The 11,079-nt window shown below is 43.7% G+C and overlaps 1 protein-coding gene across 1 annotated transcript; it reads right to left on the bottom strand.

Moving 5' to 3' along the window:
• Positions 1-4,401: 4,401 nt before the first annotated feature.
• On the bottom strand, positions 4,402-10,981 carry GPR83 (G protein-coupled receptor 83). Its single transcript, XM_027735586.2, is given in 7 exon segments — positions 4,402-4,923; positions 4,926-5,063; positions 5,066-5,460; positions 6,274-6,407; positions 7,407-7,532; positions 8,251-8,386; positions 8,388-10,981. Coding segments are annotated over 7 exon segments (1,239 nt in total). The 5' UTR covers positions 8,633-10,981; the 3' UTR covers positions 4,402-4,858.
• Between the last annotated feature and the right edge of the window lie 98 nt (positions 10,982-11,079).

Raw genomic sequence — 11,079 nt, 5'->3', positions numbered from 1 at the left:
CTGGGAGATCCTGTAGGAGCATAGAGGTGTATGTGGGAATACAGGAATGCTGTGTCATATGAACATGGGGGACTGAGCTGGATCACTAGTCTCTGACTGCTCTGTCCTTTATCACCCTTTTGCAACATGACCATATTGCATCCAACAGCTCATGGAGCAGCACTGCACACAGCCTGGCACGCTGGCTTCCTGCACACCCGTGTTTGCAAAATAATCCCTGATTCACAGAAAAAAGTGGAGCTGCTGGATGAATAAAATACTGCTGAAAGACAAATAACAGATTGTGTCCCAGTAGCCATGTCAGTGGGCTAGTTCAGTAAAAAAGAGATGAGTTTGTCACAGAAGGAGGAATCAGAGCTGTGTCACTGGAGTAAACTTTTTCAGGAATCTTTTCTTTGAGCACCACTTTGCACAGACCACATAAGAGTGGCACAAATCAAAATCTAGCTGTATGTTAGGGATAATTTGTGGTTTTCTGTCCTGCAGGCTGCATGGCTGGAAGCTCTGGAAGAGCGTTTTCCTCATAATGGAATATTTGACTTAATATACTAAATTACTAGTATAATGATAAAAAGTAGTTACTTTTATTAAACACTAAAAAATATATTTCTGAAGTGACAATGTAATGAAAATAGTAAATCTATTATGACTTTATATCATTAAGTATTCAAATATTTATTTGCTTCAAAACATTTTCATGTTATCAACTCTCCCCTGAAAGACTGTGACACAGAACTCCCATTATAACACTATTTAATGGTAAAGTTGACATCCTCTCTTTTGCTTATTCAGATTTTTTGATAAGTTATGTCAAACTTTCTATAACCACTGAGATGAACCAAACACCTTCATGCAAACGAAATTCCTTGCCTACAAATGAACTCCCATCCAACTCAGGGACCTGCTGAATTAGTCCTCTTAAGTCACATTCTTGCTTCCCCACAAAGTCCAGGGAAAGTGGTAGGTGCCTTTGAAAGCATTTGAATGGGTAACCAGTCCAGGGATGAAAATAGCCTGGGCTCACTCTGTCTGTGCTACATTTTGAAATGCTTTAGCTCTTGCACACTTAAAAACTTCATGAACCTAAAGTAACAGAAATGAAATTTCTCAACCAGCAACAAAAGAATTGTGGCTTTGTTTGCTTTTTCCTTCTTATTTGTGCTAAATTGGAATGATAGAAATACAGTCTGTTGCATAGTTCAGAACAGCACATCTGTGCTGGGAGTCTGAACTGCAGGATGAGAAACAGAACCTCAAGCTGCTTGTCTGTTTGATGTCTAGGAATGTGTTTGCAGTGCCAAACAGAAATACCAGGGACCCAACTGAAGGGTTTAGTGTCTGCTGTCCACATTGTGCAAGTGTCAGATCATTCCTGAGCCCTGTCTTGGGCTTCTTCAAAACAAATTCTGGGCAAGGCACTGGGAACAGTTCACTTCTAGAGCAGCTCCCAGGAGGCAGTAGGGATGTGACCATAACAAGCTGGTTCCTACCACATATCCTGCCAAGAAACCCCACTAAGTTTTGTACCTTCAGAGACTCTGATGACATGCTTTTAGGACATCTGATACATCTTTAGCTTCATACTATTAAAAACTGGTGACCTCTAACCAACCTGTCACATTATGGTGGTTTTAACTGAAAAAGCATACAAAAAATATAAGTATGATGTCTTAAAATCTCCATATCCCTGTGACCTTAGGGGCTTGGAGTCATACCTGGTCTGCTGTAGATGGAGCTAGCCCTACATGCTATGGAAATGAGTGAGTTGACACCTTAGAGCTAGAAATCATTTGTAGGCCTTTAGTTATTTAACTGGTGTCCTGGTTTTGTCTGGGATACAGTTACTTTTTTCTTAGTAGCTGGCACAGTTTTGGACTCAGTATGAGAATAATGTTGATAATCCACTGATGTTTTGGTTGTTGCTGAGCAGTGCTTACCCTAAGACAAGGACTTTTCAGTTTCCCATGCTCTGCAGAAGGTACACAAGAAGCTGGGACAGCTGACCCGAACTAGCCAAAGGGATATTCCATACAATAGAATGCCATGCCCAGTTTATAAACTATGGGCAGTTGGCCAGGAGGTGCTGATTTGTTTTGTAGATAAAGGCAGTTTTTCTCCTGATCAGAGAGGTAATGATGACTGGTTTCACCCCTGCCTCTCTAAGTACCATTAAAAGGCTTTGAGCCTAAGGCAAGGGTGGGAGGTTTCACGGCACCAGGACTCACAGAAATCCCTTCAATCCTGCAAACCAGAGGACAGGCTGAGGGGGGACATGGTTCCCAGAAGAAGAAAGAATGGGCTGAAGAATTTCCCTGTTTCTGTGTCATTAATGCCAGTTCAAACCTTCTCCCCAGGCCACTGTGTCACCCCCAGAAAGGAGCAGGGGCTGCCCTTCTGCTGGGCTGTGCAGAATGGGGAGAGCAGGGGAGGATCCCATCCTCGTCCCCCCTTTGGTGGCACAAAGATCAGGAAATGGGAGAACAAGCTACCCAGTCCTAATGTACCAGACCCAGAGGCTATGGGGAGATATGACCTCTCTCTCAGGCAAGCCTCTGAGAGCTGCTAGATTACATAGGTACCTTCGCAGGGGCAGACAGTTCACAGCCCCATGGCTTCGATGCAAGGCTGGCAGACTGTGTCAGCAGCAGAGCTGGCTACGGTCTCTCTCACCAGCACTCAAGAGATTTATGAATAAGTCAAATGCAAATAATAGTTATTCTCAGTCTCTTGGGAAACAGCTATTTTAAAGCTGTGAGCAGAGGCTGGAGGAGAAGGATTTGCCACCAGGTACAGTGGTGCAGGATCCAGAGCTGTAACTGCAGTAGCCCTGCTCAGACCCACCTAGACCATTTGAGTGGGCATCTGAGGATTTTGCCTACTGGAGTTACAGCAAGGTTCTTGCATGTGTAGCAGTTCGAAGGGTGATAACTGCATTCAAAAATGATGAGTCTTAAGGTGTTTTCTTCAGCTTCAGAAAGAACATCTTACTGAGGTATTCAGCACTCCTAAAGATTTATTTGCTAGTAAAGAGCTAGGATCTGCTATCACTGGAATGGGGAGCATTGTTTGTGGGCCGTGCACATTTGGGGAATAGAATAGAATAGAATAGAATAGTTCAGTTGGAAGGGACCTACAATGACCATCTAGTCTAACTCCCTGACCAGTTCAGGGCTGATGCGTTGCAAATGCTAAGGGAGGAAATGGGATTTGGCATAAGGGTTCAAAGAAGGCAGGAGGAAAGGTTTGATTCTGCAGATAGTACTCTGAACTCTGGGGGCCTTGATAAAGGGCAGTAAAATAGCACTGGATTCACAGTGAGAGATTGATAACACCTTAGGAAAAGACTGGTTAGGTGCAAGGAGTGGTTGCTATTTCAGTGTCTTTAAATACGCAGGTGTGAAAGCCCTCCACAAGGCTTAAAATGATTTCAGAAATGTAACGTTATTACAGGAATTAGGGAAAAAACATTTTCTCTTTTTTTTTTTTCCATTTATAAAAGAAGATTTTTATCACTTCATTGCTGACTGCTGCAAGTTGAATGGGGCACCCTGGTGTGATGTTCAAACTAATTTCCACAGCACAGGGAGTTATTGCTTTTCTGTGCAATATAAGGTAGAGTTTTTTGAACTACCATGTTTTTTGTTATTCAAACCCATATTTTCTTCTACTAAGAACATTAAGTTCTGCAAACCACTTCAGACAGTTGCAGTCGTGTGAATTTTCTTAGCCACCCAAGAAAGGACACATCTCAGTTATCTTTAAATGCACCAAAATTGTGCTATCACCAGAGGATAACTTGCAGAGAAATGTTCCACTTTCATTACTTGCTATCAGAGATATCATCCCTTCTCTCAAAGCCATTCATTTATAAACTGATTTCAGAGAGCTAACATCTTAGTTGAGATGAAATGTCCCAAATGTCTGAACTGACAAGTATACAGGCGCTTTACAGGGTAAGAGAGTAACATTCAAAAGCAAAAAAGTAGAACTGTGGGATCCTTTAGCTGACACGTGACATTAATGCAAAGATGTTCTGATCAAAAGGTCCTAGTCCAAACTCACAGTAGCATTTAATTATCCGTTCTCCGACTGTGGATGGTATGTCCAGCTTTCTCCAAAGTAGCTTTTTTTGGGTTTAGTTATCTATTAGAAGAAAAGCCATCTACTTAAGCAAAGACTAGGCATCTATTTTTCCTCAAATTTACCTTAGACAAAGTGCCTGTGATCTAAGAGACCCCTCTATTTGTCAATGTCCATCATATCCTCCACTTCTCTAAGGGTATTTCCACCAAAAAAAAAAAAAAAAAAGAACTTGTGAAGTACAGCTGTTTGTTCATTCTGAACAGATATTGACTTTTCAGACCTTGGTTCAGAAAGGATACTTTCCTAACCAGTTGCACTTGATCTAAGTCTGCATCCTAAAGGTCTACATCTCATTTTCATGTTGCTAGGAAGAGACTTAGAAAAGAGAAGGGAGGCCTGATGTGATTAGATTGTTTCTTTAGTGTTTAAGTACCAGCAAAACACACACACAATCCTGGTGGTAAAAAGGCTTAGTCATGCAGATAACAGTGACATACATGCAGACAGTCCCATACTGCAAGCCAGTCCAAAATCACCTTGACAAAGAGAGTTCCTTCCTGGGAAGAGTTCCAGTTAGGGGCTCCACGCTTTTGTCATCAGCCTGCATCAAACATGCAGCTCTTTCATACTGCCTCCTGCAGAACCTTAACCTCCTTCTTGGTTTTATCACATGTGGTTGCACAGTCCCTAAGTAGGACAGGGCTCCACATCTTCCCACCATTTTAGCTCTTGCCAAATCTATGTGCAGCCCTTACAGATTTCCCAGGGCCACTGTTTAACTCACAGCTACTATTGGCTCCACTGCAGAGATGTCTGTCTTTCCTGACTGGATGTTGGAAGGATATGGGAGACCTGCAACCTCTTGAAGCTGCCACTTTCTGGCCAAGCCAGTTGGTAGGATGGGACTGTGGAGGGAAGCCTCTGTTCTGTGGGCCTGGGAGGTTTTCTGCACATGCTGAGCAAAGCCTTCAGTTCTGACTGAGGCAGCAGTAGGTGAAGGGGTTGTAGCAGGTGCTGCTCATTGCAAACCAGTGGAAGACAAAGTACAGGGCATTGTTGGTGTGGATGGTCTGGTTGGAGAGGGGGATGACATAGCAATTCAAGGGAAACCAGCAAACTGCAAAGACGATGACAACAAGCATCAGCATCTTGATGGTCTTCTTATTCTTTTTGCAGAGGACGAAATATTGTTCAGTGGTGACATCCCCGAAGACATTGCGCAGCCAGAGTTTCTTTGCCATTGTCATGTAGGCAGCAGAGATGATCAGAAGGGGCAGGACATAGAGAAAAATGAAGGTTGTTAAGTCAAGGTACTTCCAAAAGAGGTCAGCAGGCTCAGGGAAATCTGGCAGACACAGGCGCTGGGTAACTTCCTCACTGCAAATGGAGATATGGGACAGGGGATGAGAGGACATATGGCTGGGCACAATGGGAGAAGTACGTCAGAAACAAGGAGGCAAGTGGGAAAGGGCTCCTGCCATAAAGCCTGGAAGCAAATCCTTTGTTTATCTGTGATATCTGTCAGAGCTAAGCAGAGCTCTGCTGTCCAAGGATCTGAGCCATAGAGCAGCCAGTGAGCAATGTGGTGGTAATTTCTCACGGGCATTCATGACCTTAAAATAATATTATGAATTTCATCAATTACAAAATTTCGAGCTGCACATAAGCAGGTTTTTATTTTCTGTTCTTTGGCAAACAGCAACACAGTCTCTGCACATACTAGGGACCTTTCCCTCATTAAAGCGCTTTCCAAATACTAAGGCTCTTGACAGCATTTTATGGAACAAGCAGCTGAGGCAGATTTTTCTACTTTCCCAGGGCTAAAGAGTAGATTAAAACCTGTTGGGTTTTAGGTTTTTTTTTTTATTCCCATGTCTGGTCTGCCCAAATAAGTCAGATTGATATATGGTGTAAAATGCCAATGCATAATGGTAATGGGTCCAGGCCAGACCCTTTAACTTTTAGCCTGTTTCATGTGATTAGTGTGACAGAATAAAGATAAAATAATTAAAAATGGAAAGGGCAGGATATCAGACACAGCAAAAAGAACCAGATGAAAATTATAGACTAGATCCATATTTGGCTGACCTTGACATATGCTCAAAGGCTTTCAATAGAAGATGCCAAAGGAAGACCGCTGAGAGTTTGGCCTCCAGGGAGAGTTTGGAGGAAAGCAAAGCACATCCTTACCCGTATTCAAAGGTAAAGAGCTTTTGGTAGATAGCATGTGGTAAGGAAAAACAAGCTGCCATGATCCAGATTACAGAGATGTAGATAACACCTTTTCCAGCAGATATGCGAGGTTTCAGTGGGTGCATTATAACCTGTGCAAAATAAAACCAAAATTCAGGCTTATTACACTTCAGGAAAAAATAATTTTTTTTTCATACGGTCTTTCAGCCTTTAATCTATTACTTAATGTGGAAATTCAGCATGCATGCAGTAGAGTCTTCACACAGCTCCCATTGACTATAAACTGTACATAAAAACTTGAATTTTTCCTGCATGAATATGGGTCAAGTGAGATCCCAGTCCAACTCTCAAATTTCAGTATTTGCATCTAGATGAGAAGAACTGGGTACCGGCAGTACCAAGTCTTGACACATGTTCATTTCCAGGTTCAGTTTATTTTATAGTCAAAAAAAAAAAAAGGAGCAGAAAAAAAGTCCCAGACTCTTCAGTATTAGTGACCCAAAGAATCAAAGGCTTGTGACTTAACCAGACCTCCCGGGGAATGCTTCTGACAGTCAGTGCATTTTCTGGAAACAATCTTTCAAGCAGAAAATGCCAACTGTCAACTGTTCTGTGTGGTTGTGAGGTGACTCCAAACTGATAATGCCCAACTGTCCCCAGTTTTGAGCCCATTATTAACAGCAAGCTACAGCCCTGCTTGTGACAAACAGCAGTGTGCTACAGTCAGCTTTCCAGTATTCAGAGTAACAAGGGGTGAGACATCCCAGAGCAGTAGGAGATGGAGCTGAGAAAGCTAACTGGGATGTTCCTACAGCCATGCTGCTGGACAAACTACCCCAGAGGAGAGCTGTCCATGTGAATTTCTAACAGGATCTTCAACTTTCTCCTTGTTTGAGAGCTACTGGATTATCTATCACATAAAAACTCCCTTTACCCCGCTGGAAGCGATCGCAAGGCAATGGATACCTCCCACCTCCCACCTTGCTGCAGGCTCGAAACTATTCTCTCCATCTGATAGCAAGAACTGTCCCCCTATCCTGTGAGCTGAGAAGGAAAAGATATGGAATCATCCTTTCTCTGTTTACTTATGCCCTCTCAAGCTTTCCATCTTGGCTTCAGAGAGCTCTCACCTGGGGCCTGTCCACAGCAATGGCTGTGAGGGTCAAGGTAGAGACATGGAGGGAGCAGTACTGCACAAACCTACTGACATGGCACATCCCCTTCCCAAATATCCAAGTACTGTTCACAAAACAAGCCTGAAACCAGAAGATCATTGGTTTTGTGCACTCCCACAACTGCTTACAGATACACACCCATTACATAATTTCTTGTTTTCTGTAAAAGACACTTTTGAGATAGCAGGTTCTTTGTATAGTTGTATAATTTTCTGCCTTCTGAACTCTGAAAAGGCAGGTTAGTGCTGCTCAGTGGCTTGGCAATATCCTCCAGGACAATATAGCAGCATGATACCAAAGATGTTTGTTCTATTTTATTCACAGTGTATCCTTCTGCAGCCTAACTATTGAGTCAATACATTTTAAGCTCTTTTAAGCCCTCCTTACAGAGTAGGGCTGGCCTGTACATCCTATTTCACTTCAATGCAAACTACAGCTTTTCAACACAGCTTGTAAAATGATGGTGAGCATTTTACTTTTTTCCCAAGAGATTCATAGTATTTATTACTTTGGAAATACTTCAGAGAAGAGAAAGTACAAAGTACTAAGTAATCACTGCAAGGTTACTATTGTTCAAGTACTATCAAGGCCACTTTTAATAAACTAATAATTTCAGATCTTCAACTAGATAACAGGAATTAAGACAAAAAAAATACATGTGCAGTTTTCCAAAGGCAACTCCAACGACTGTAATTTGGAGTGGACAGGTATCTGCAGAACATCCACTCACTGCTTTAATGCAGTCTAAAGAGGAAAAGGCCACGGAAGTGCTTTTTTGGCAACTCTGCCCCAGTCTTACCAATGTTAAAGGTGTGTTGAGGAGGGTGATCATGATATCAGCTTCAGCCAGGTTGACAATGAGCAAGCTGGTGGCAGAGTGCATACGCTTCATCTTGGTGACAACGTGACAGACCAGGATGTTGCCAAAGAGGGAAGATGATGAGCAAGTATGCCACAATGAGCAGGGCTTTCACCGTGATGCTCTGTGACTCTGCTCCGTACCGGCTCCTGTCCACAAAGCTCTGCCAGTTGGCCAGGCTGTCATTATCCCAGGAAAAGAAACCCGAGATGTTCCGGATTACAAAAGTCTTCTCTAGGCTCCCATTGAGGGGCAACTTCCCTGGGATCACAAAGGCGTTAACCACGATGGGAAGGGTGAGCCAGACGAAGCAGGACAACATCTCTGAAACGTCGCTCTGCTCCTCCAATTCGGGAACAGCTTCGGAAACAGCTCATTTGCAAGAGGGCAGAGCCGCTCTCCCCTCGCTCAGCCCGAGCGCTCGGAGGCTGCAAACACGGCACACGAGCAGCTGGAGCAGGTGGATGCTCCTGTCTTCCGCAGCCTGCTTCTCCTGCTCAGCTCGCCTCTACTTTTGCTCCTTCAGCCAGCTTTATACCCCCGGGCGAGCTCCGAGCCGCGATCTTCTGCAGTCATTGGGCTGCATGACATTTCTGCTCTGACGTGCTGCTTTTCCACGCAGTTGCACTCCCCCAGGCGCTACTCCAAGGCAAGTACATCTGTGGGAAAGGCAAAATCAATCTCTTCAGCTGTTGGAATCCTTCTTTACCAGCGGCCCAGCTCATGGAAATTCTGTGCTGTTTATACACCGGCTGCGTATGTGCCAGCTCTGCTAACTTCCAGGACAGGTCAAATCTGAGCTGGTTTAAAGGTCTGGCAGGAAGTTTTCAGCCTATTTCATAGCATGACACTTATATAGAATAGAAAAGCATAGAATGGGGGGTAAGAGATGACCTGTGAATAACAAGCTGGCTTAATGTACCTACCGTATTTTTCCAAAGACCTTTTTTCCCCTCAGAGAGATAGAGAAATACTGAAGTTTTCCCTTGGCTGGTATTTCCTCTTGGCCAAGGGAATAAAAGTTTGATGTGAAACTGTTTTCTAGGGTTTGTAACTACTTAGAGTAACTAAGAGTAGTTACAAAGAAGTGATTATATGGGACAGAGGACAGGAATGGATGTCTTAGCCCAGGGAATTCAGTATCCAAAGCAACAGGCACCTGTACACTGAACACAAGCACTGACGAGACGGCAGCATGTGTGTTCCCTCTGCCTTCCTCCCAAAACATAGTAGGAAATAGAAAATCAGTACCAGGAGACCAAGAGCCACAAACCCTACACAGCATAGAAAGATGTGCCACTTCCCAAGCGCATATGTAGGGTGCTACCCTGCTGCTGGGGACAGATCTGCTTGGGTGGTGTCACTAACTCCAGCCAGAGCAAGTTTTGTACATAAGAGACTTTATTTAATCATTAATTAGAAGACCATTATCTGAAAAGCTTGTATTATAAGCTGGTCACTCATTGGTGAAAATAACACTTCCAGAAGATGTTTGTGATTCCCCCAGTGAACAGCTCAGGCTGCTTTCTCTTCATCACAGGAATTGTACACAGCAGGACAGGCGGAATGGCCAGCCCACAGTGCTCCTCTGCAAACTGCTGCCAGGGCCTATTTCTTCCACAGAACTGTTCAATTTGAGCTCTTTTGGCAGTTTGCCTGAATCAGAGAAAGCTTTCCAGTGAACCTGCTGGAGCTGATAATGTGGCAGTGACCTCTGGCCATTCAGATAGAAGAAATAAATATGTGTCCCACTCAGAAGTGGTCAGGAGATCCCAGTCTCACATAAAGGCCCAAGAAAATGGAAGACAGTGGGACAGGGCAGTGTTCTCGTATGGTTTTGGGATAAGAAAAGAGGGGTTGGTGGCATATGCCCCCCTTCTTGCTGGGCTGCTCCAGCAGCTCCCAAGTAACCCTCCTTTTAATTGCTGTTGGTCAGTGCATAAGGGCATTCTGCCTTCTGACACTCAAAACTCCAGCTCTTACTGTTCCACATCTATCAGATCCTGTTCCCACGTACTATAACTCATATTCCAGCAAAAATGTTTACTTTTGTCTATTTACCTTCCTTGACCTAATTCTTCATTTCTAGCAGAGTACCCTTGCATGTGTTACCAGAGCTGCCATTCGCTTTGAAGACCAGGTACATCCAGGAGAGCAGGAGGTCTTCTCACCTCCTGGCTGCTGGCAGGAGGATGGGAATCTCCTCCCACTGAGCTCAAGCCCACCCTCCTCCGAGCTTGTGATCCAAAGGAGATGGTCCAACCACACACCGTGCAAGCTATCCAGAAATACCCACAAAGGGTCAGGGAAGAAGCCCAGTGGAAGCTCCCTGTGTCAGGACTCTGCCATGTTGCTGGTGTGCCCTTCTCTGTTTCACATCATTCTGATTTAGTTTGTATTTAAACATTCCCCAGTATTAGCTGTCTAAACAGCTCACCTATGGGTGGTTGTTACTAGAGAACAGGCTGTCGTAGATTTGGCAGCTTGGTACCTGCTCCTCCCAACTTCACCCTTGCTCCACAATTCCCAACACCCACTGACAGCAAAGGAAGCAGCTGCACAGGAATGTCAGGATTTGGTATGCTATATCTGGTTTTTGTAAAAGGTATCTGTGAAATGATGCAATTTCTGAGGTTAAAAGTAATGTTTGAAATAAAGCTATATGGATGGATCATGAACTCAGGTAATTAAAAAAAAAAAGTCATCAAAAAGAGCAAAAGAACCTTTGACACAATTCCTATTAATAATCTATACTTTACTAAAATCTTT

Source organism: Pipra filicauda, unplaced genomic scaffold (genome assembly GCF_003945595.2).
Source record: "Pipra filicauda isolate LSUMZ 115617 unplaced genomic scaffold, ASM394559v2 scaffold184_size3518187_pilon, whole genome shotgun sequence".
NCBI classification, from domain to species: domain Eukaryota; kingdom Metazoa; phylum Chordata; class Aves; order Passeriformes; family Pipridae; genus Pipra; species Pipra filicauda.
This window is presented reverse-complemented; position numbering and strand designations above follow the sequence as displayed.